This window comes from Vicia villosa, linkage group LG4 (assembly GCF_029867415.1).
Source record: "Vicia villosa cultivar HV-30 ecotype Madison, WI linkage group LG4, Vvil1.0, whole genome shotgun sequence".
Classification (NCBI taxonomy): Eukaryota; Viridiplantae; Streptophyta; class Magnoliopsida; order Fabales; family Fabaceae; genus Vicia; species Vicia villosa.
The window spans coordinates 133,111,993-133,137,691 of NC_081183.1; the positions used below are offsets into that span (position 1 = coordinate 133,111,993).

Consider the following 25,699-nt stretch of genomic DNA (forward strand, 5'->3'; position numbering starts at 1 on the left):
TATAACAAATAGCTTGCTAGTTAATGCTGTGGACTTCAATTGAGTTGGTAACACACGACAAAGTTGAGACATGTAGTTACTATTTACATGATAATAATTCCAAACTACAAAATTTCAAATTGGGTAATGCAATGCTTATTTGAACTCTAAAACTTGCCCATTCCGTTTTTCTTCTAGATTTTTATCAAGTTGAAACAAGAACAAAGAGGTAAAAGAGAAACTAAGGTCTTAATGTAATGATCCCCAAGTCATCAGACAATGCCATGATATTCTATCACATATCATTTTTCTATCCAACTCATTAACACATGTCCTAACTACAACTGCAAAAACATCTCCCTTCTATCTATCTATCTATGTGCGCATTGTATAGAATGTGAACTGCAGTTATTAAATTCTAGAAAAATACAATGGTATGCAGATAGAAGTGAAGATATTAGCAAGGGATTACCTCGCTTTCTTCCATTGGGACGTCATTTATATCAGCTTTTTCATCGAAAATCTCATTCTTGCTAGTTGGTTCTGCTGCACTTGAATCGGCCTCTACTGGATTAGATTCATCTTCTACCTTTTCAGCAATCTCGTCAATTTCTGGAGCCTCATTTTTCTGCTCCTCTAGTACAGCAACCTGCATCATCAGACAGTCCTGAATATTACCACAATGCCTTCCCAATCCCCATGACATTTAACATCACATTTGAATTTATCATCCATCGAGATAATTGGCATCAAAACAAGGAAATACTGAAATGATTTATTATGGCAGAAATGTGAAAGTGTAACAAAAATGACTTAAAGTTCCAGGCTGGACTAAAACATGGGAAAGAAAATTCTAGAAGAGTGAATGATGGTGGGACGTATTGCCGATGGCAGAGAGGCAAAATCCCGTCGTACCGGCCGCTTTGCAGCGCCGTTATATCGGATTATGACGGAAAAACCCACAATATCGGATGTTATATACCATTGTGGAGAACCCGAAAACAGCCATGTATATCTGCCATAGCGGCCATCACGCCGCTGTTTGATAACACTGGGTGGGACTGGGTCTCCTCGTCAAAGCTCGAATCAGCTCATCAGAGTTAGGATCACTCACCTTGCTGGCGCATTGATTCATTGCAGAATTGCAAAAGCTGCAAGGTTGAGACTCGACACAACAAAGTTCCCTTGTTTATAGATGAGTTCACATTGAGATGCTAAATGCATCTACGGAGTCAAGTGCTATAACTAGGCTATACCTCAACCACATATCATTCAACTGTTGTTCTTATCTTAGAGTCTTTAAAAAAAAACACTGCCACTGCCATTGTATTGTACAAATTGTACTCATACTGAAGACTATGCTCGTCTATCCAAGTCTATTACAAAAGCAATTTTTTGAGTTAACTCAACTTTGATACCTACTATTGCAAAGTAATATGATACAGAAATTGACAACCATGGATGACTATAGCTCTAAGCAGTAGATTCCACCCAGTGTTATTAAATAGCAAATAGCGGCGCCATGGCCGCTATGGTGGATATACATGGCATTTTGTAGTCTCACCGCAATGGTAAACATCGGCCAGACATTGCAGGCTTTTCTGCCATAATCTGCTATAACGGCGCCGCAAAGTGGCCGGTATGCCGAGATTTTGGCTCCGCCATGGACCGCCATCTGCCATCAACAACATTGATTCCACTTGATGGCCAACAATGTGGGGAAATAAACACTATTCAAGGTTGCACAAGCCATTTCCAACATAAGTGTGATTTATCGAAGGGAACGCTAAAGTAGCATTTGATAAGTGTTATAAATGGCTGGAACATCTATTTTTTAAGTTTTTTCTTTATGGAGAAGGTTAAGCATCAGACACATAGAAAGGGGAAAAAAAGCATTGCTAACTGCTTGTGAAGGCTTTATGGAGAAGGAGCTTGTTAATCAGAAGAGAACAAACTATGGCATTATATCTTTGACAATAGTAACATAAATGGTCGTTCCCAACCTTCAAAATAGAATTTTCACGTTGAAGTATGCAAAATAGAAAATAATTGTGGTCCAACAAAGAGCACACATACAAAGTAGCAGACCAAAAGTTTTAAGTCACTCACTCCATAAGAAACACATGTCCATCTTTTACAGACAGATCAGATTTTTTCTTGAATGCTCCCGGAGGACGCAACGACTTGTCCTCACCAGGAACTCTTTTTGCCCTAGGCCATAAATGTATCTTTGTACGGACAAGATGTAACAAGGAGTTTGGCTGAACATTCTGTGCAACAAGTGATATGGGATCTTCAAGCTCCCTACCCAAATAAAATATTTTCACTGCTTCTGATGCCTTGAAATCTACCAAAATCAAAAATCCCTGGTAAGTCATATTAAGAAGAGGCTAAAGTATAATCATTTGTTTCACGAAGAGTAAATTTTAATTCTAAAAAACAAAAACAATATCGCATGTACAACTATCATTTGTTTCTACTACACTTGATAATCTGAAATATCGGTACTGCATATAGAGATGATAAAATTTATAATCACATATCATAGTATTCCAACAGGGAGCAAATGTAAATTGTGATATCACTTACCAAATCATGGAACTTAAGAATGTAGAACATCTTAAGATATCATCGAGTTTCCCGTCTCTCTAGTTTGGAATAATATTTCAAGAAACTAGAAACTACTGCCAAGGTCATAAGCTTTTCATAATAGATATTCCATGTGTACCTGATTATTTATTTTCCATGTGTACCTCATCTTGGCAGCTCGTTCGATAGACCGACTTAACTCCGTCTGCGACGAAATAAATGAACAGTTACTGCACATGCTCAATATCCTTCACAATATGTCTAGTAGAATACTAAACGCGGACTGCAGCCTTTCCCCTTGAACCTCCCTCCAACCACAATATGTATACGACCAGCAATGCTTCTAAGTTGATCGTATCGCATCTGCAGAATATTAGAAGAAAGTGTGTCAAAAAACTCTTCATTAACAACACTAAGGAATGTGGACAGTAACATAAATTCCCCTGGCCTGTAAACTACATAAAATGCCTGAATCAACAACATTTACATCATAACGATCATCGACGGTTGGATTGTAAGCTTCAGAATATCGGTTGTAACATCAAATGCCCATATCAACAATATATATCTACAACAAAAACAAACAAACAAATAAGAGTGGTTCAAGTAACACATGAATTGAAACACATTTGAAACCAAAAATCGCACGTACAAAAATAAAAAATCACCAATCTAACAAATCACACAAATGCAAATTAAATTCTCAAATCAAAATTCACAATTGGTAAATCAATGTCGCAGATCTGAAAAATCAGTGAAACACCGGATATGGATATTGTTGATAGCATATCATCGGTTACAAATATCAAAATAATTGGTAAATCGATGTCGCAGATTATCGCATAAAGGATGAAGAGAAAGAACATAACATATTAGAAGCAAATTGGAGTGAAGGTATAAAAACATCACCTTCAAATTGCATAAACCACCACACGTTCCTTACGAATCCGACATCGCCGGCATAATAGCCTTTCGTCCTCCTCTCCCCTATTCGCACCATCGTAGCCTTTCGTCTGCCATAGCGGCCATCACGCCGTTGTTTGATAACACTGCGTGGGACTGGGTCTCCTCGTCAAAGCTGGAATCAGCTCATCAGAGTTAGGATCACTCACCTTGTTGGCGCATTGATTCATTGCAGACTTGCAAAAGCTGCAACGTTGAGACTCGACATAACGTTCCCCTTGTTAATAGATAAGTTCACATTGTGTCCCCTTGTTAATAGATAAGTTCACATTGAGATTCTAAATGCATCTATGGAGTCGTGCTATAACTAGGTTACTACTGCAGTCACATATCATTCAACTGTTGCTCTTATCTTAGGGTTTTTAAAAAACACTGCTACTAACATTGTATTGTACAATTGGTACTCATACTGGGGACTCTATGCGCGTCTATCCAAGTCTACTACAAAAGCAACTTTTTGAGTTAACTCAAGTTTGATACCTACTATTATAAAGTAATATGATACAAAAATTGACAACCATGGATGGTTATAGCTCTAATTAGTAGACTCCACCCAGTGTTATCAAATAGCACATAGAGGGGCCATGGCCTCTTTGGTGGATATACATGGCGGTTTGCAGGCTCACCACAATGGTAAAATCAGTCATATTGCACGTTTTTCCGCCATTATCCGCTATAACGACCCTGCAAAGTGGCCGGTATGCCGGGTTTTGGCTCAGCCATCTGCCATCGACAATACTGATTACACTTGATGGCCAACAATATGGGAAATAAACACCATTGAAGGTTGCACAAGCCATTTCCAACATAAGTGTGATTTACCCAAGGAAACGCTAAGGTAGCATTCTAAAATGTAATCAGCAATCCATCCTAAAGATGTATTAAGAAATAACCTATGGAATATACCGACAGAATGGAAAGATAGTATTTTGACATGAATAAAGACTAAAAAATTATTGAATAATAATTTGGCAAATATCAGTATCTTTGCTGACTAGATCCTCCTTTACCATTTGACTATGTCCAGGGCCACAGACCACTATGTAATGACATCTTTCCTTTTCATTTTCACATAAATAATCCATGTCTCCATCCAACGGTCTTTGATTCTTATTCTGACGTACTTTTTTATAGAATTCTTATTCCAATATTCGAATCATGCCACTTTCAGTAATAGATTTGTAATTTTCTTATTCCAATATCTGAATCATGCACCTTTCAGCAATAGATTTGTAATTTTATGCATCATACAAGGTGCAAACTTTCGTTTACCATAAATTATTTTCCAAATCCTATCCTCAAACTAAAAAACTACCACCGCTTTTATAGGAATTTTCATTAGTCACCTTTATTTCGACCCCACGGCACTCAAAACCTTTCCCACAAAAGGCATCCATATCTCCATTTCCAAAGTGAATTACAATTTTTAAAGAAAAAGTCAACGGTTAACTTTATTTCGTCCCCACAGCACTCAACACAATTCCCACAAGGCTTCCATATCTCCATTTCCATTTCGGGACATTCACGGTAAAGTTAATTTCATTTCTTAAACAAAAAGTCATCGTTTAACTTTATTTCGTCCCCACAGCACTAAACACATTTCCCACAAGGCATCCATATCTGCATTTCCATCTCGGGACATTCACAATAAAGTGAATTTCATTTCTTACACAAAAAGTCATCGGTTAACTTTATTTCGTCCCCACGGCACTCAACACATTTCCCACAAGGCATCCATATTTCCATTTCCATCTTGGGACATTCACGGTAAAGTGAATTTCATTTCTTAAACAAAAAGTCATCGGTTAACTTTATTTTGTCCCCACAGTACTCAACACATTTCCCACAAGGCATAAATATCTCCATTTCAATATCGAGACGTTCACGGTAAAGTGAATTTCATTTCTTAAACAAAAAGTCATCGGTTAACTTTATTTCGTTCCCACAACACTCAATACATTTCCCACAAGGCATCCATATCTCCATTTCCATCTCGGGTTATTCATGGTAAAGTGAATTTCACGTTTCCCACAAGGCATCCATATCTCCATTTCCATCTCGGGAAAATCATGGTAAAGTGAATTTCACGTTTCCCAAAGGGCATCCATATCTCCATTTCCATCTCAGGACAAACACACATTAAAGTGAATTTCACGTTTCTCACAAGGCATCCATATCTCCATTTCCATCTCGGGACATTCACGGTAAAGTGAATTTCACGTTTCCCACAAGGCATCCATATATCCATTTCCATCTCGGGACAATCACGGTAAATTGAATTTCACGTTTCCCACAAGGCATCCATATCTCCATTTCCATCATGGGACATTCACGATAAAGTGAATTTCACGTTTCCCACAAGGCACCCATATCTCCATTTCCATCATGGGACATTCACGATAAAGTGAATTTCACGTTTCCCACAAGGCACCCATATCTCCATTTCCATCTCGAGACATTCACGGTAAAGTGAATTTCATTTCTTAAACAAAAAGTCATCGGTTAACGTTATTTCGTCCCCACAACACTCAACACATTTCCCACAAGGCACCCATATCTCCATTTCCATCTCGGTGAATCCACGGTAAAGTGAATTTCATTTCTTAAACAAAAAAGTCATAAATCTCGTTCCTGATTCAAGTTTCGTTAAACTGTAAACCAACTTATAAGTTATAGCCCAAGCAATACTGCAAAGTTAAGCAGATAACTAATTGGTTCCTATACTTGTGCGATTCAGAATGCCGCCAATAAGGCATTTTGGCGTCTTCCCAAACACTCAAATAAAAAAATTATCAAAACAAAATTAAGATTGCTAGCTCGGACACCAGACAGGACTCCATTGAACTTAATCACAAGTGTAGTGTCGCAGTTTAAAAAGAAGTCACAAATAAGATCAATTATTATTTTTTGGAAAAAAAAAAAGGTGTCTAATTTTTGGGACCCCAATATGCATTAATACTATAGTTCATTTTTCTTCTCGTATCGTACTTGATGATACTCTCTAATATGCTCCGATATCTTGTCAGCATACTTTGATGCAATATGACAGATCAAATTTTTGAAGTAAATAAAAAAATCCGGGTACACTGTCGATACACTCCCGACATGCCATTGACACTTCTGACTCATATTCTCCATTACTACTCACATCTCACATGCATACTTTATGTTCAGTGTTGATACTCTTGCTCGTTAGTGGCAACAAATGCAATTTATGTCACTGCTTCATTCATTAAGCTAGTAATCCCCATTTTCTCATTTATATATGTTAATTACACAGATGCAATTTATATCACATTTCTTCACCTATATTCAACTTTCATCACTATTCTTGGCCAGTGCAATAATATTTTCATCATATTTTGTGAATTATTGTATTTACTTATATATGTACTTCAACCATATCCTGTATTTTTCAAGTAACAGCATATCATGGTGTCAAATGTGTATTGTATCTGATGCTCTTATTGTGTTAGCATCATAGTTGTAAGCTCAAATTCAAGCATCCAAAATAAATAAACAATGGTGTTATGAATCATGGCATCTACAAAATATAAACTCTAACCTGATTGTATTAAAATTGCAGCATCTTTAACAGTCCGAACTTTGTTTCTTAAAAACACTGCTTTTATCTGCTTCTGTATAATAACAGCTGCTTTATGCCTCCGAAGCAAAGCAGCATATGCCTTTCTTGTTTTCTCTCCCTGAATAACTGCATGCATAGATAATATGTTTCCAATGTCGCTTCCGTATCCGACAAAGAAACACTTTTCTTTTCAGAAGTTCAACCTTTAACAGAAACACAAAAAGCAATCAGCATCCATAAAACCCTACCAATTCATTTTCAGAAGTTGCACAAGCCATTTCCAGCATAAATGTGGTTTAACCAATGGAACATTAAGGTAGCATTTGATAAGTGTTAAACAAGGCTGGAACATCTATTTTTTTTATCTTTTATACTTTAAAATAGAATGGGAAATGAAGTTTAAAAGTGCTACGTTTTAATTCCACTAAAGGGATTGGTGTGAGGTATGGATCAAAGAGAACAAAACAAAACATTCTATTATGTTCTGTCTACGTATATGCCAAGCACAATCTAAAAAAGTAAAAATCTGCAGCAGTTTACACAGAACAATTCCAAGGGTTAGATCATACGATCATCAACTAATCGTTGTTTAGAACACAAAATCATTTGACAGAGTCATTGTGTTAACTCAATTTTTAGTCCTATCAACATTGCAGCATTGACAAACCCCTATTTTTAGAACTAACAAACAGAAGATGCATCATATAATTAAAAAGTAGTTAAAACGCCATTCTGATCCTCAATGGAGAGATCAGTAATTCGACATGAATAAAGACTAAAAAATTATTGAATAATAATCATTTCAAATATCAGTATGTGTGCTGAATAAATTCTCCTTTTCCATTAGACTGTTTAGGGCCACAAACCACTATGTAATGACATCTTTCCTTTCCATTTCCACCAAAATAATCCATGTCTCCCTCCAACACTCTTTAATTCTCATTCCCATTCAGACGTACTTTTACATAGAATTCTTATTCTAATATCTGAATCATGCCACTTTTAGCAAAAGAGTTGTTCTTTTATTCATCATATCATACAAGACGCAAACCTTCATTTTTTATCATAAATCACTTTCCAAATCCTATCCTGGAACAAAAAAACCACCACCGCTTTCATAGGAGTTCTCATCGGTTAACTCTATTTCGTCCCGAAAGCACTAAACACATTTTCCACAAGGCATTCATATCCCCATTTTCATCTCGGGACATTCACGGTAAAGTGAATTTCATTTTTTAGACAAAAAGTCATCAGTTAACTTTCTTACGTCCCCATAGCACTCAACACATTTCCCACAAGGCATCCATATCTTCATTTCCATCTCGGGACATTCACGGTAAAGTGAATTTTATTTCTTAAACAAAAAGTCGTCGGTTAACTTTACTTCGTCCCCACAGCACTCAACACATTTCCCACAAGGCAACCATATCTCCATTTCCATCTCGGGACATTCACGGTAAAGTGAAATTCAATTCTCAAACAAAAAGTCATCGGTTAACTTTATTTCATCGCCACAGTACTTAACACATTTCCCACAAAGCACCCATATCTCCATTTCCATCTCGGGACATTCACTTTAAAGTGAATTTCATTTCTTTAACAAAAAGTCATTGGTTAATGTTAAGAAATGTGGTTGGGCCTAACTCAACCCTACAAAACCGGCTTGTAGGGTGAGGATTGCCCTCATAAAGTGAATTTCACGTTTCCCACAAGGCATCCATATCTCCATTTCCATCTCGGGACATTCACGGGAAAGTGAATTTCACGTTTCCCACAAGGCATCCATATATCCATTTCCATCTCGGGACAATCACGGTAAAGTGAATTTCACGTTTCCCACAAGGCATCCATATCTCCATTTCCATCATGGGACATTCACGATAAAGTGAATTTCACGTTTCCCACAAGGCATCCATATATCCATTTCCATCTCGGGACAATCACGGTAAAGTGAATTTCACGTTTCCCACAAGGCATCCATATCTCCATTTCCATCTCGGGACAATCACACGGTAAAGTGAATTTCACGATTCCCACAAGGCATCCATATCTCTATTTCCATCTCGGGACAATCACGGTAAAGTGAATTTCACATTTCCCACAAGGCATCCATATATCCATTTCCATCTCGGGACAAACACAGTAAAGTGAATTTCACGTTTCCCACAAGGCATCCATATCTCCATTTCCATCTCGGGACAATCACACGGTAAAGTGAATTTCACAATTCCCACAAGGCATCCATATCTCCATTTCCATCTCGGGACATTCACGGTATAGTGAATTTTACGTTTCCCACAAGGCATCCATATCTCCATTTCCATCTCGGGACAATCACACGGTAAAGTGAATTTTACAATTCCCACAAGGCATCCATATCTCCATTTCCATCTCGGGACATTCACGGTAAAGTGAATTTTACGTTTCCCACAAGGCATCCATATTTCCATTTCCATCTCGGGACATTCACGGTAAAGTGAATTCACTTTCTTAAACAAAAAGTCATAAATCTCGTTCTGATTTAAGTTTCGCTTAACTGTAAACCAACTTATAAGTTATAGCCCAAGCAATACTACAAAGTTAAGCAGATACCTAATTGGTTCCTATACTTGGGCTATTCAGAAAGCCGCCAAAAAGGGATTTTAGTATCTTACCAAACACACCCAAATATAAAAATTATCAAAACAAAACTAAGATGGCTAGCACGGACACCAGACACAACTCCATTGAACTTAATGTCTCTTCGATATCCGACACAGGCACACCTTTTTTCTAAAGTGCAACAATTAATAGAAACACAAAAAACAATCGGCATCCATAAAACCCTGCAAATCCAAAAGCTGCAAGGTTGAGACTCAGACACAACAAAGTTCCCTTGTTTATAGATGAGTTCACATTGAGATGCTAAATGCATCTATGGAGTCAAGTGATATAACTAGGCTATACCTCAACCACATATCATTCAACTGTTGTTCTTATCTTAGATTTTTAAAAAAAAACACTGCCACTGCAATTGTATTGTACAATTTGTACTCATACTGAAGACTATGCTCGTCTATCCAAGTCTATTACAAAAGCAATTTTTTGAGTTAACTCAACTTTGATGCCTACTATTGCAAAGTAATATGATTCAGAAATTGACAACCATGGATGACTATAGCTCTAAGCAGTAGATTCCACCCAGTGTTATTAAATAGCAAATAGCAGCGCCATGGCCGCTATGGTGGATATACATGGCATTTTGTAGTCTCACCGCAATGGTAAACATCGGCCAGATATTGCAAGCTTTTCTGCCATAATCTGTTATAACGGTGCCGCAAAGTGGCCGATATGCCGGGATTTTGGCTCCGCCATCTGCCATTAACAACATTGATTCCACTTGATGGCCAACAATGTGGGGAAATAAACGCTATTCAAGGTTGCACAAGCCATTTCCAACATAAGTGTGATTTATCGAAGGGAACGCTAAAGTAGCATTTGATAAGTGTTATACATGCTGGAACATCTATTTTTGAAGTTTTTTCTTTAAAATGTTATAAAATAAAAAGAAAAATGAACTAAGATAATAAATTAAGAAGAGCAATTTTCAAGATATTTCTATATTTAAAATCATATCCTTTTAAACTATATAAAGAATAACTTTAAATTATCAATTTGCAGCGTGGGTGCAATCTTTATACATGTCCTACTAAATATCTACAATTCCCAAAGATAATGTTCAAACATATTTAGTTTAGGATCATCCACTTTGAACCAAACTATTTAATGCACCCAATGTCGTAGTATAACCACACTAAGTAGCCAAACTTGACAATAACCACAAGATATCATACAATATCCTTTTCAAGAATAGAAACCATGTTGGTACTGTGTCGAACAGATAATGAAAAAAAATTCATTACTGATTCAAAGTATGCATTCATAATAGAAATATGAACCATGCAATGCAATACTGGACATAATCCATAGGTTTTTAAATCAAAAACCATCCATACCAATTTCTGACTAATTTTAGTGTGATTATCATAACAGTAAGTGTCTATAAACAAACAATATTTGATCATGATTGATCCATATAACATGTAAAATACTTATCTTTCAATGGTCACGACGACCCCGCGATTTGTAAAAACACAGAACCAAATCATAAGTAAGCACACATCTAGTCGAGCAGCTGCGCTTTTTGGTTTCACATGCGTTGACATTCAATTTAGCAGTATGCTGTAAATTGCTTTCTCAGATACATAAAACATTATTCACAACATGATTATGCCTAGTATTGAATTAAAAATCAATTATAAGATGATCATTATCGCGACTTTATGAAAAAACACTTATCTTTCGAGGATGGTGATGACACTGTTTCAGTATTGTGATCAGATTCGCGGCGACGGTCCTCTGATTCTGCCTTTATTGTGTGATTTGAATGCCGAGCTATAGTGTTGTCTGTTTTCTCTTCGGTACATCACGGGGTTATGAGTGAAATGAACTCACACAAATCATCCTAAACAAAATACACAACATACCAAAAGCATGTGATTAATATTATACGTAACCAAGATATAATATTCTAACAACATTAAACATGCTTGTCCACGTATGTAAATAGTAAAAGCTAGAGACCCTATTCAAAATCTAAATACCTGAGGTAAATAGCTCCAGCCACTGTTTTAGAAAAGAGAAGCAAGTCTCACCATTCAAAAACTCTGCAGACCTTTTCATGTATTAGTTACAATCAATCGGATCGTTTACCATGCCGCCCAAATCACTAAGAAGAATATAATGTATCAAAAGGAAATTTCTTTTTGGAGTCATAACATAAACATCAATATGCACATAATCCAAACATTGCAGCACTATCTTTTATGTCTATAAACTGCTAATGGTGAACGTCTACACATGGAGGTATGTTCAAAGTTTATAATATTGTCAACAACATTCAACCTTTGATACAAACTACAAAGTGTTATATGTAAAAATCTCAACCTTTGATACAAACTACAAAGTGTTAAATGTAAAAATCTCAGTATGCTCAATTGGTAGGGAATACCTCAACATGAAATTTAGCATAATTGCGAGTAGTTTTTTATAGTGACATGCTGTCAGATGATCATTAACAAAGACTTTCTTCTTTAACTTGACTATCTACAAAAGAAAATGTTCTCAGTATTGTTTCAAAGAGTTACATATCTAAATGGAGATATGTCAATTAAAATAAAAAATTAGACACAGTTCTCAATAATCATAAAATCAAAGAATCAAACTTTAATTAAACCTATAGAGAACTGTGAAAATTTATGAGGTCCAACCTCCGACATCAATAGCCTAGTTTGCTAGAGAATCAGCTGCACTGTTATAGCTCTTTAAACATACAAAAAGAAACATATTTGTTAATGGTGATGCAAATACATAAGGATATCTTTTTGGCCAATATCTACAGATTCCACAAATTCTGATTCGTTGTTAACATCTCTACCTGCTGATGGGTATCATATTGGCCAATATCTCACTCTTGTTCCTTTATACAGACACACAGCTTCAAAAAGTGCAACAGAGTTAGCAATAGGAACCTAATCAATTGGAAAATCAAACTTCACTAATTAGTCATTCAAACTAAGCAAGTTAATAATTATATGTCTCCCCCTCGATGAATACCAACACAATACCTGGTGAAGAATCGAAGCGTTAGTCAAATTCTTGACGTAAATGATCAATTTTAATAAATTATTCCATGTATGTATTTATAATTATTTGCAGAAAATTAAAATCAATGCTTTGATACAGGAATAGATGCCAAATCATCTTCATCAGCAAGCATCGTTAAATAGAAAGCTTTGGTGTGCCTTTTAAAAGGGTTTTTCTATATAGAGAAAAGAGAATAATGAAACACATAAATGTCACCTGCTTACCTTGATTCCTTCTCCCATATTTAGTTTGATTTTTTTATTTGATACACTAATAGGTGAAATGTCACTCTTCTTTGCTTTATTGACCTTAACTGATTTGCTTTTCTTAGCAGAAAATTTATCATCCTGCCAAAAACATACATAGTAAAAGAATTAGGCTTCAACAGTAGCAAATTTCATTGTTTACATGATAATTTATGATCTAATCTTCATACAAATTACAAATTGTGAAATAAGTGCACCAAAGGAGAAGATGCACACTGGCATGAGAATGTGACTAAACTAATTTTTGCCTTACCTCCCTATGATCTGTAATTGCATCCTCCTTAAAATGATTAGTTCCATCAAGTTGCAATGTTGTATTTGTTAGCTTTACTTGTTCAGTGCTGTCAAAGACAAATTTTGGTTGTAGTTTCGGTATCAATCTTCTTGCATCCACCATAACCCTGGCATTCTTCTTTTTTTTCCGGTAAGCTCCATCATCTGAATATAACATTGCCAAAAATAGTCAAATATACAAGCAGCATCCATGTTCATTTCAAAAAGTGACTCAATTAACAAAATCTGGTCACTTCATTAGAACAACACAAAGATCACATTAAGTACTGATAAAGGTATGGAATAATATTTCAATAATCAATAAGAAATCATACCATCCATAAGCAGCCTGCATAATTCAGCGGCCTCAGCTGCTTCATCTTCTATTTCCTCCTCTGCCTGAGCCAAGGTTGTGCGTCTTCTCATTCTAAGACCCTTAACACTGTCTCCCTTATCACGTTTTAGGTCAATAGTACCTTCTTCTCCCTCTTCAAATTCCTCAGCATCAAGCAAATTTTCCAGATCCCCAGCAAAAGAATCTAGATCACTATTTCCTTCTGAATCACTCTCATTAAAGCTGACAAACTCTGAACTTGCCTATTCCAAATCTCCTGGCACTTCTCTCTGGTCTGCTGCTGTAACTGAAGAAAGGACATTCGCTGACCACGGGCATATTTTCCTATAGTTGTTGGATCAACCTTAACCCCAGACGCAGCCTGCTCACTTGAAAGTTTGCGTATCATAGCAATGCGATGCCATCTGGTTTGTTTTGCAATGACTTCCTCGGGAACATTGAATTTAAGAAGTACCTGGAATAAGAACATGTCAGAAATTAAAAACATGCATCCATCCATATGGATCAAATATGCTATGTTATCCCTCCATGTTTCAAGCTATCAGAAGCCAACTAGACACATAAAGCAGTGCAATGGTGATATATTCCTTTGTTTTGGAGCATTTATATCTAGAAAACTTGTTTGCTACCTATTTATATGTGAGAAAACAAAAGTGTTGAAGATTAGCACATATCAAATCATAATCATTTGATTTTGATTTGTCAAGCTGTTACAAAACAGTGCAGTAAATAGATTTATTATATTATTGTCATTTCCTTATTTAGGTAGCAGCAATTATAGGAAATTATTTCTCTGTTTAATAACATATTAGTGTACTGTATTCTATATATACCTCACAATGTAACAGTTCCAAAATCAATGAAATATACAACATATTTCTATATGGTATCAGAGCACAAGATCTGAACCATCCCTAAGCCTTGAGCACCACCCATGGCAGATACTAAAGCAGAAAATTCAGCCAACAGTTTGGCTGAAGGACATGCTCTTCCTATCACTGGTCACAAATTGAATGGCCAGAATTATAATCAATGGGTGCGCTCAGTCAAAATCTACCTTCAAGGAAAAGGGAAGGAAGGTTATATCACAGGAGACTCCAAGTGTCCAAAAAAGGGGGATTCCAACCTTGAAAAATGGCAACTAGAAAACAGTCTAGTAATGTCATGGCTGCTAAACACCATGACAAATGAAATTGGAGAAAATTTCTTGTACTATGACACCGCCAAAGAGATGTGGGATGCCGTAAAGGAAACCTACTCTAATGTCGACAATACATCTGCAATTTTTGAAATCAAGAGCATACTCCATGACTTGCGCCAAGATGACCGCTCAGTCACAGAGTATTTTAATACTCTCAATCGTCACTGGCAGCAACTGGATGTATATGATGAAGTTGAATGGAGCTGCACAGAGGATAAAAAGAAGTACAAAGAATTGGTGGACAAAGATAGAGTCTACAAATTTCTATTAGGTTTGAACACAGAACTTGATGAAGTTCGTGGGAGAATCCTTGGAACCAAACCTCTTCCAAAAATTCGAGAAGCATTCTCGGAAATACGAAGAGAGGAGAGCAGGAGAAAAGTGATGCTTGGAAAATCCAGTGCAGCCCCATCTATAGAAGGATCTGCAATGGCAGCAAGGGGAGATCAACGATCTTTCCAAAAGAAAACTCGCCCTTGGTGTGACCACTGCAAGAAACCGGGTCATACCAAGGACACATGCTGGATCATTCATGGAAAACCATCAGAGCTAAAATGGACCAAAAACCGGGACAGCAGAGGGAACACAGCTGAGGTAAATTCTCACTCATCACCATTCAACAAGGAGCAAATGGAAGCCTTACAAAAAATGCTTCAACAAACAATTGGTACAGCTACTGTGGCACAAAAAGGTAATTTTTTGCATGCTCTAAACACTAGCAGGGGAAAACAAAAATCATGGATTATTGACTCAGGAGCATCTGATCACATGACTGGAGATTTGACTGTCTTTGATAGCTATTCTCCATGTCAAAATAATTCTACTGTTCGAATTGCTGATGGTACCCTTTCTAAGGTCATGGGTAAAGGTTCAGTCATTATTTCGCAAAATATTACTCTTAGTTCAGTACTGTATGTGCCTAAACTTGATTGTAACTTGCTGTCCATCAGTAAACTTACAAAGGATTTGAAGTGTATCACTAAATTCTTTCCTAACCTGTGTGAATTTCAGATTTTGGAGTCGGGGAGGACGATTGGCAATGCTAAAGAATGTGCTGGACTCTATATCCTTCAGGCTGAAGCATCTAAACCAGAATCCGAGGCAACCTCTTGCGCTGTAGTTTCTACATGTAGTGAAAATTCTGCAATGTTGTGGCACTATAGACTAGGCCACCCAAATTTTATGTACTTGGAAAAAATGCTTCCTAAACTATTCAATAAAAATCAGAAGTTGTTTCAATGTGAAATTTGTCAATTGTCCAAACATACACGCAGCCCCCACCCTCCTCAACCCTATAAACCTTCCCAACCTTTTTATGTTATTCATAGTGATGTATGGGGACCATCGCGGGTCAGAAATGTAACTGGATCAAGATGGTTTGTAACCTTTATTGATGACCACACACGGATCACTTGGGTCTACCTTATGAAAGACAAATCGGAAGTTGGTAGGATATTTGAATGTTTCCATACCATGGTGCAAACACAATTTCAAAGCAAAATTAGAGTGCTTATGAGTGATAATGGTCGTGAGTACTATAATTCTGCACAAAGCTCATACTTTACGCAACATGGAATAATACACCAAACCTCATGTGTGGATACACCTCAGCAGAACGGGGTTGCCGAGAGAAAGAATAGACACCTCCTAGAAGTAACCCGATCTCTCATGCTAGCTACAAATGTACCTAACCAGTTTTGGGGAAAAGCTGTCCTCTCTGCAACTTATCTAATAAACAGAATGCCTTCCCGGATCCTTAACTTTCATACGCCCTACTCCACTCTCCAAACCTTATACCCAACCAATCGTATCCTTACATCTATTCCTTTGAAAATATTTGGATGCACAACCTTTGTCCATAATCTTGATCCCCAACGCAGTAAACTTGACCCGAAATCCATTAAATGCATATTCCTTGGCTACTCTCCTCACCAAAAGGGATACAAATGTTATTCACCTCAAAACAAAAAATTCTACCACACCATGGATGTAACCTTTTTTGAGAATCAGCCATATTACCCCAAAGTTGGCATTCAGGGGGAGAACACCTATCCAATTGAAGTGGTAGAATCCCAACTTTTGGAACTTGAGCTAACTGAACCCAAACTCACTGCAGAAGCATCAAAACCTACACCTGAACCAAATAAAAATGCAACAGAAACTGCAGAACCTACATGTGAACCACAAGAAACTACGTCAGAAAATGTAGAGGAAATTGCAGTAGAAACTGCAGCCCCTACAACAGAAACAGCACCAGGAAACAATGTGAAAGTGTACTCTAGGAAGAGCAAGAAGGGAATAGAGTCCGGCACAGCTCCAAGGCAGAACCAAGAAACCTCCAAGACTCTAGAAAATGGCGTTCCCTCAGGTAATACTGCTCCTAACTCTGTGAATGTTGATGATATTGATATTCCTATTGCTTTGAGAAAAAATGTAAGATCTTGTACCAAACATCCCATTGAAAGATTTGTATCTTATGGAAAATTGTCCCAAAGTTACAAGACTTTTGTAACAGCTCTTGACAATACACATATTCCAAGCAACATCCATGAGGCACTCCAAAATTCTGAATGGGCAGCAGCCGTAACGGAAGAAGTTCAGGCCTTAATTAAGAATGGCACTTGGGAGATCACAAGCCTACCTGCAGGGAAGAAGCCGGTAGGATGCAAATGGATATTCTCCATGAAGTATAATGCAGATGGGAGTGTAAATCGGTACAAAGCTCGACTTGTAGCAAAGGGATTTACTCAATCATATGGAGTAGATTATGAAGAGACTTTTGCACCGGTGGCAAAACTAAACTCCGTTAGAGTTATTCTCTCTTTGGCTGCAAATTTAGATTGACCACTTCATCAACTAGACATCAAGAATGCCTTCTTAAATGGTGACCTAGAAGAGGAAGTTTATATGCATATTCCTCCTGGACTTGAATCATCCAGCACCGCAAATATGGTGTGCAGGCTCCGAAAATCCCTTTATGGCCTCAAGCAGTCTCCAAGGGCGTGGTTTGATAGATTGACTCGAGTTGTCAAGAAAGACGGGTTCAACCAATGCCAATCAGATCACACTATGTTTGTTAAACACTCCATGGAAGGAAAGGTAGCTTTGTTTATTGTTTATGTTGATGATATTGTTATTACAGGAAATGATTATGATCAAATTGATCATTTAAAGGGACTCATGGCAAAGGAATTTGAAGTTAAGGACTTGGGACAACTTAAGTATTTTTTAGGGATGGAAGTTGCTCGAACAAAGGATGGTATCTATGTATCACAAAGGAAATACACCCTTGACTTACTTCGAGAAACTGGAATGCTTGGGTGCAAGGCAGCTAATACACCAATAGAACTAATAAAAGGAAGAGAAGATGAAAGTCCACCAGCCGACAAAGATAGATATCAAAGTCTAGTTGGAAAACTAATCTACCTATCTCACACTAGGCCCGACATTGGGTTCGCTGTAAGCTTGGCTAGTCGCTACATGTCAAATCCAACCGAGTCTAACATGAAAATGGCGAATAGAATCCTCCAATACCTCAAAGGCACACCAGGCCGAGGCCTCCACTTCAAGAAGAATTCAAACAGGGACGTTGAAGTTTATACAGATTCAGAAAATCGACTACAGGTTATTGTTCATTTGTGTGGGGGAACTTAGTAACTTGGCGAAGCAAGAAACAATCTGTAGTGGCGAGGAGTAGTGCAGAAGCTGAATTTAGAGCTATGGCCCTAGGTATTTATGAAGGAATGTGGCTTAAGAGCATGCTAGATGAAATCAAAATTCAAGTGAACCATACTGTGAGGTTACTATGTGATAACAAAGCTGCTATAAGCATTGCAAAGAACCCAGTCCAACATGATAGAACAAAACATGTGGAAATTGACCGACACTTCATTAAAGAAAAAATTGATAATAAGATTATAAGTATTGATCATGTCCCATCATGCAAGCAAACTGCAGATATCTTAACCAAGGCTCTTCCAAGGAATACTTATGAAAATATCAAATTCAATCTGGGTATGATAGACATCTACCACCCAGATTGAGGGGGAGTGTTGAAGATTAGCACATATCAAATCATAATCATTTGATTTTGATTTGTCAAGCTGTTACAAAACAGTGCAGTAAATAGATTTATTATATTATTGTCATTTCCTTATTTAGGTAGCAGCAATTATAGGAAATTATTTCTCTGTTTAATAACATATTAGTGTACTGTATTCTATATATACCTCACAATGTAACAGTTCCAAAATCAATGAAATATACAACATATTTCTATAAAAAGCAATTAATATATGGACCAAAATCTGTGCAGGAAGGGAAAATTGTGAAATTGAAGATAAGCAAAACGATCATATTTCATAATCATGTGCAGTCCCAAGTTAAAGAAAAAGGACAAGGTAATGAACAAAATCCATAAAGGCGCTTGCCTATTTAAGCAAATGAACTTGTTTACTAGGCATCAATGAAAATCAATTTTCCACTTCTGCTTTTAGACACCCTTTTTTGTTGTTATTAATATAAATTACAGATTAAAACACTTTGCGGCATTAATTTTTTATTCCATTTTTCTCAACTTATCTCAGCTTTACTCACAGAAATGATACAAAATGCTAGAAAAGAAAACCATCTTTAAAATGAAGCTCTATGATTCACATACAGTTATAGTTAATCACATACAGTTCAGAGCAGACCACTAAAATGCAACACACCTCTCGTGCAGCCTCCATGCTTAATCTACGTAAATCAGCATCTGTACCGGTAACAGTGGAACCTCCCCTGCCAGCCGCTGCTTTTTTCTTCACCACTGCACTAGACACTGGTGCCTTTGGAGGTGCCCTAGCATAGCTAAAACCCAAGCCGCGGCCTGATGGATCAACAACTCCAGTAATTTCCATCCGTTCAATATTTTCCTTACCCTGACAAAGAGAATATCCCAGGGGTAGGGAGGAACTTTTCATAAGTAATTTAGTCAAGAGAAAATAAGGATGAGAACACAATAATCAGTGTAGTGAAATTTCCTTATATCAAACAAAAGATAGAGACAATATGATTCATCATAAACCCTATCTTCTAAAAATATAACTTTTGTTTAAATTCTATCCATAAAAGAAAATTATCACGAAAAATAATGGATGCATGAATTATTTTGCTACAGGAATCTAATTTCATAAATTGAGTGAAATGTTATTTTTTTCACTCAATTTTCGAAGTAGCATAATATAAATGAGAAGGTCAAAAAGAAAAAAGAACAATTTTTTTGAGATGGGAGTCCAAGTATGAAAGTCTTAGAATAACTAAATAAAAAAATGCGTAAACACACTATGAAACATGAAGGACCTACACAAGTCAGCAACTCATTTGTGAACAAATTACATATACATACTACAATTATATCTTACAGTAAGATCAATCTATAATACACTGTTCATTACAGGCAGCTGATTCTTTTGAAAAGAAATCTTCCTCTCTTTTCCTTTAACTTTAAATTGTAAACCCAGATTTACTTTACCTTTAAAAGTCTAATATTTAGAAATTTTGAACATATAACTGATAAGCAAGATATATGATGAAGCTGAAGCCAACAAATCTAAAAATCAAATAAACATAGATCACCTGAGTTGTACAGGCAGCAAAATTGCTACTCAAGTTCCATGGAGTAATTTGCAGTTCTCTCTCAATGTGTGATGCAGCAGCCAGTGCTATATCTTCATCAGGAAGCCGACTCATTGCAGATGAAATATTATTAGGATGTGTTTCAGTTATTCCTAAATGTTTTAAGCGGTAGAGGCCAGCTTGCATGCTTTCAAAAGCACAAACGTAAAACAATGGATATCAAACAGAAAGGCAGAGAAGGAATCATATTAAAGAAATAGACGTATCTGATAAAAACAAACAATAACGCATAAGCATAAAGATTTAGGACACACAGTGACAAACAATTAAAGGACCTTCAGAGCACACACCAACTTCAGAAGCATCAAGACCCTGAACCTTATAAAATCATATAAAAAGTACCAGGCAGAGTAACTGATAAAAACTCATGATAATTTTTCAAACCAAACTTTTTCAACAACCCAAGAAAACAGTATCAGGTACGCAACTCTGAACCGCATAACTGATGGGATATTTTTTACAGTGCAAGTTCCAAACCATCATTTCATGCTTTTAAGAGAATTTTATGTGCAACTATTATGCTGTTAACAGTGCATGTCAATGTAAAGAGATGTATTATTCATCAACAAAGGAACCGAATCTCAAATGATGTAACTCACAAGTTCTGGTGTCACCATTTTTCTCAATTCATCCTCCGACCACATGCGGAAATTACGCTTTTTAACAAAAATGGATTGTCCATTTGGGCCTCTCTGCAGTAATACACATTGAATGAAACATTCAGGAATACCGAAGATATAATGAAGGTTAAAACTAAGATTGTAAAAAATCACATAAAATCCAATGCAAAATCTTGCAGAACTTCCGCTCAATCATTTTGAAAAAAATAAGGAATTCCATTTGCATCCACTTCATAGTCTAACATGGAATTAGCTCTGTGAACCATCAATACCTGTAAATTAGCATATTCCTTGATCCTTTTACGAAATGAGGCTTCCGATAGGAAGGAAAACTGTGAAAGAAAGTAGTCAATGCGAATGTATGGAGACAAGTGCTGCTTCTCTGCAGCTTGGAACTCACGGCACATGTGTACCAATAGCCTGTTCATCATGAAAGTCTGCAGATTCTTACTTCCAGGCGAGAACACCTCCATGAGAGGCTCCTGCAAAGAGCAATTGAATATATCATCTACCAACAAATTTTCAGTGGCGTAAATTTGGAATGCAAATGGCAATATCAAACAAGAAAAAGCTAATGGAGATTAGCAACATATTATGACAGCTCAAACACTCCATCTTTAATCACTATATCAAACAATGATACTTAAAAATAAACTCATTCAGTTTACCAGTAAGTTAAATTAAATAATTAAAAGACAATTATGAATTCTACAAACAACAATTAACTAGGATACACTGACCTGCTGTCCAACAACATTAACTTTATCAATGCGCCTTAATGATAGCTTTCCCTTTGACGAACGAACCAGCAGTTAGTCAGTTGGAGGAACTTTATGAGTAAATATGGGTGCTCTATACATATTGGTCTCGAGTGATGACTGACTGCTACCAGGTTTTAAATCACCAAGAAAATGAGATTTGTCTGCAGGGTCCAGGGAAATAACATGCCCCAAGCTACTATCTGTGTTGCGTAATAAGGACCCAGGTTGGTCTTCCGGAGAACTTTTTTGATAATATGTGCAAAGTCTTGCACCCATTCCAACATTGCCGAGAAGTAAAGGCCTTTCTTCACAATACCTAAGGAAAACATAATAAATGAGCTAAATGGTGGAGTAACTAAAAGATGGAACATGCTCACTATCAATTCCAGGCAAAAAATTAATATTCATTTCAGTGCTCACAATTATTTATGTTTTATCATAAGGACTACGTACTATAAAGAACCATCTCAAAGTCATTTATATTTCAATGGAAGGGGGAGTATGAGCATTCAGAATTACTACATATTACTGCAAGCAGAATAACAAGCTGGAAAGCTAATTTGCAAAAAATTATACTTCCAGAGTTTAGTCACCCAAAGTCAATGCAAATCTTTATAAGAAAGTATGTCGTTCCATAAAGCAATCAAAGGACAAAACACTAGAGCAAAATAACAAGTGTCGTGCGAGCAAGGTTCGTTGAATAGGTTAAGCATCAGACACATAAAAAGGGGAAAAAAACCATTGCTAACTGCTTGTGAAGGCTTTATGGAGAAGGTGCTTGTTAATCAGAAGAGAACAAACTATGGCATTGTATCTTTGACAATAGTAACATAAATGGTCGTTCCCAACCTTCAAAATAGAATTTTCACGTTGAAGTATGCAAAATAGAAAATAATTGTGGTCCAACAAAGAGCACACATACAAAGTAGCAGACCAAAAGTTTTAAGTCACTCACTCCATAAGAAACACATGTCCATCTTTTACAGACAGATCAGATTTTTTCTTGAATGCTCCCGGAGGACGCAACAACTTGTCCTCACCTGGAACTCTTTGTGCCCTAGGCCATAAATGTATCTTTGTACGGACAAGATGTAACAAGGAGTTTGGCTGAACATTTTGTGCAACAAGTGATATGGGATCTTCAAGCTCCCTACCCAAATAAAATATTTTCACTGCTTCTTATGCCTTGAAATCTACCAAAATCAAAAATCCCTGGTAAGGAATTTTAATATATTTAATTATTAAAATAAGGAATTTTACTATATTAACACGATTTTAATATATTTAATTATTAAAATAAGGAATTTTACTAGAGAACAAAGAGCAAAAGTTGACAACCTAGCTTTTTGGAAGCTTTTACTTTACCAGAAGAGATAGTTTCTTCAGCATTGACATGCAGTTTAACAGAAGAGATAGTTTCTACAGCATTGATAACACTGCGTGGGACTGGGTCTCCTCGTCAAAGCTGGAATCAGCTCATCAAAGTTAGGATCACTCACCTTGTTGGCACATTGATTCATTGCAGACTTGCAAAAGCTGCAAGGTTGAGACATCTTTCCATTTCATTTTCACCAAAATAATCCATGTCTCCCTCCAACACTCTTTGGTTCTCATTCTGACGTACTTTTTCATACAATTCTTATTCCAATGCCTTAATCATGCCACTTTCAGCAATAGATTTGTAATTTTCTTATTCCAATATCTGAATCATGCCACTTTCAGCAATAGATTTGTAATTTTCTTATTCCAATATCTGAATCATGCCACTTTCAGCAATAGATTTGTAATTTTCTTATTCCAATATCTGAATCATGCCACTTTCAGCAATAGATTTGTAATTTTATGCATCATACAAGGTGCAAACTTTCGTTTACAATAAATTATTTTTCAAATCCTATCCTCGAACGAAAAACTACCACCGCTTTTATCAGAATTTTATTAGTCACCTTTATTTCGTCCCCACAACACTCAACACATTTCCCACAAAAGGTATCCATATCTGGATTTCCATCTCGGGACATTCAATGTAAAGTGAATTTCAATTCTTAAACAAAAAGTCATCGGTTAACTTTATTTCGTCCCCACAGCACTCAACACAATTCCCACAAGGCTTCTATATCTCCATTTCCATCTCGGGACATTCACAGTGAAGTGAATTTCATTACTTAAACAAGGATGGATCGTATATTTTTTTATGTTTTATACTGTAAAATAGAATGGAAAATGAAGTTTAAAAGTGCTACGTTTTAATTCCACCAAATGGATTGGTGTAAGGTATGGATCAAAGAGAACAAAACAAAACATTCTATTATGTTCTGTCTACGTATATGCCAAGCACTATCTAAAAAAGTAAAATTCCGCAGCAGTACTACACAGAACAATTCCAAGGGTTAGATCATATGATCATCAACTAATTGTTGTTTAGAAAACAAAATCATTTGACAGTGTCATTGTGTTAACTCAATTTTTAGTCCAATCAGCAATGCAGCATTGACAAACCCCTATTTTTAGAACTAACAAACTGAAGATGCATCACATAATTAAAAAGTAGTTAAAACACCATTCTGATCCTGAAGATTTACATAAAATCCATTATTTCTCGATTAATATAATTCAAAAGTTATGACTTCATGTCATTAGAAGAATAAATTGATCTTGCTAATCTTTTAAGAACATTTTTTCAAAATTCCAATAAAAATTAAACTGAGGGTTTACAGTTGAATGAACAATTATGTTTGTCTTGTCATAATAACATAATAGTGCCTAATTATATAATTGGACAAACAAGAAAAGCTTATCTGTAATGACATCTTTCTTTTCCATTTCCACCAAACACTCTTTGATTCTCATTCTGACGTACTTTTCATAGAATTCTTATTCCAATATCTGAATCATGCCACTTTAAGCAATAGAGTTGTTCTTTTATTCATCATATCATACTAGACACAAACATTCATTTATCATAAATCACTTTCCAAATCCTATCCTCGAACAAAAAAACTACCACCGCTTTTATAGGAGTTCTCATCGGTTAACTTTATTTTGTTCCCACAGCACACAACACATTTCCCACAAGGCATCCATATCTCCATTTCTATCTCGGGACATTCACGGTAAAGTGAATTTCATTTCTTAGGCAAAAAGTCATCGGTTTTTATTTCGTCCCCACAGCACTCAACAGATTTCCGACAAGGCATCCATATCTACATTTCCATCTCGGGACATTCACGGTAAAGTAAATTTCATTTCTTAAACAAAAAATCATCAATTAACTTTATTTCGTCCCCACGGCACTCAACACATTTCCCACAAGGCATTCATATCTTCATTTCCATCTCGGGATATTCATGGTAAAGTGAATTTCATTTCAAAAACAAAAAGTCATCTGTTAAATTTATGTTTCAATCCCACAACACTTAACACATTTCCCACAAGGCATCCATATCTCCATTTCCATCTCGGGACATCTAGCCAGGGTGAAAACTCACTTCCATCAGGCCAATATATAGTCTGAAATGAATCACTTAGAATGATGAGGAAACCCTATGCATGTCTCAGTGCCACTTGAGTTTACTTTGCATTACTGGCCTTCTGTAGTTTGATTGTTTTTGAATTAGAATCATTGTCCTCATCATGTGATATCAGACCCAAACTCAAATCCAAACTCTCATTGAGATCTTGACGTACTACCTGATTTTTGTTTTGAGGCTGAAACATAAAGTCGTCATTATACATGATAAAGTCA

At 36.4% G+C, this 25,699-nt stretch overlaps 2 protein-coding genes across 6 annotated transcripts in view; both read right to left on the reverse strand.

The window, feature by feature from the left end:
- Positions 1–25,699, reverse strand: part of LOC131595239 (uncharacterized) — a 37,494-nt gene that overhangs the window by 1,533 nt on the left and 10,262 nt on the right. For both annotated transcript variants that reach the window (XM_058867543.1, XM_058867542.1), the window contains one exon: positions 452–628. In XM_058867543.1, coding sequence (XP_058723526.1) covers positions 452–628 — 177 coding nt within the window. The remainder of the gene's footprint in view (positions 1–451; positions 629–25,699) is intronic.
- LOC131595238 (transcription initiation factor TFIID subunit 1-like) lies at positions 8,508–23,124 on the reverse strand. 4 transcript variants are annotated; one of them, XM_058867540.1, is made up of 12 exons: positions 22,910–23,124; positions 21,934–22,270; positions 21,466–21,675; positions 21,173–21,265; positions 20,514–20,700; positions 19,610–19,816; positions 13,677–14,150; positions 13,322–13,506; positions 13,027–13,149; positions 12,168–12,262; positions 11,761–11,831; positions 8,508–11,621 (listed from the first exon to the last, which is right to left on the reverse strand). In XM_058867540.1, the coding sequence occupies exons 7-12, from the start codon at positions 13,765–13,767 to the stop codon at positions 11,617–11,619; spliced, it is 570 nt and encodes a 189-aa protein (XP_058723523.1). In that variant the 5' UTR covers positions 13,768–14,150; positions 19,610–19,816; positions 20,514–20,700; positions 21,173–21,265; positions 21,466–21,675; positions 21,934–22,270; positions 22,910–23,124; the 3' UTR covers positions 8,508–11,616. The 4 variants fall into 4 exon arrangements, with proteins under 4 accessions (XP_058723523.1, XP_058723524.1, XP_058723522.1 ...); XM_058867541.1 differs by lacking the exons at positions 8,508–11,621; positions 11,761–11,831; positions 12,168–12,262; positions 13,027–13,149; positions 13,322–13,506 and having other exon boundaries at positions 13,767–14,150; positions 19,578–19,816; XM_058867539.1 differs by lacking the exons at positions 8,508–11,621; positions 11,761–11,831; positions 12,168–12,262; positions 13,027–13,149; positions 13,322–13,506 and having other exon boundaries at positions 13,767–14,150; positions 20,514–20,665; positions 22,910–23,121.

What these genes read in the sequence shown, in the direction of transcription:
- LOC131595238 (XM_058867538.1), bottom strand. Translation starts at nt 20,699, where the DNA reads ATGCAAGCTGGCCTCTACCGCTTAAAACATTTAGGAATAACTGAAACA. An exon ending in TTGCTGCCTGTACAACTCAG is followed by an intron (nt 19,817 to 20,513) that starts GTGATCTATGTT and finishes TCTCTTTGTCAG; the next exon opens with GGTAAGGAAAATATTGAACG. An exon ending in GCATGGAGGCTGCACGAGAG is followed by an intron (nt 14,151 to 19,609) that starts GTGTGTTGCATT and finishes TTCTTATTCCAG; the next exon opens with GTACTTCTTAAATTCAATGT.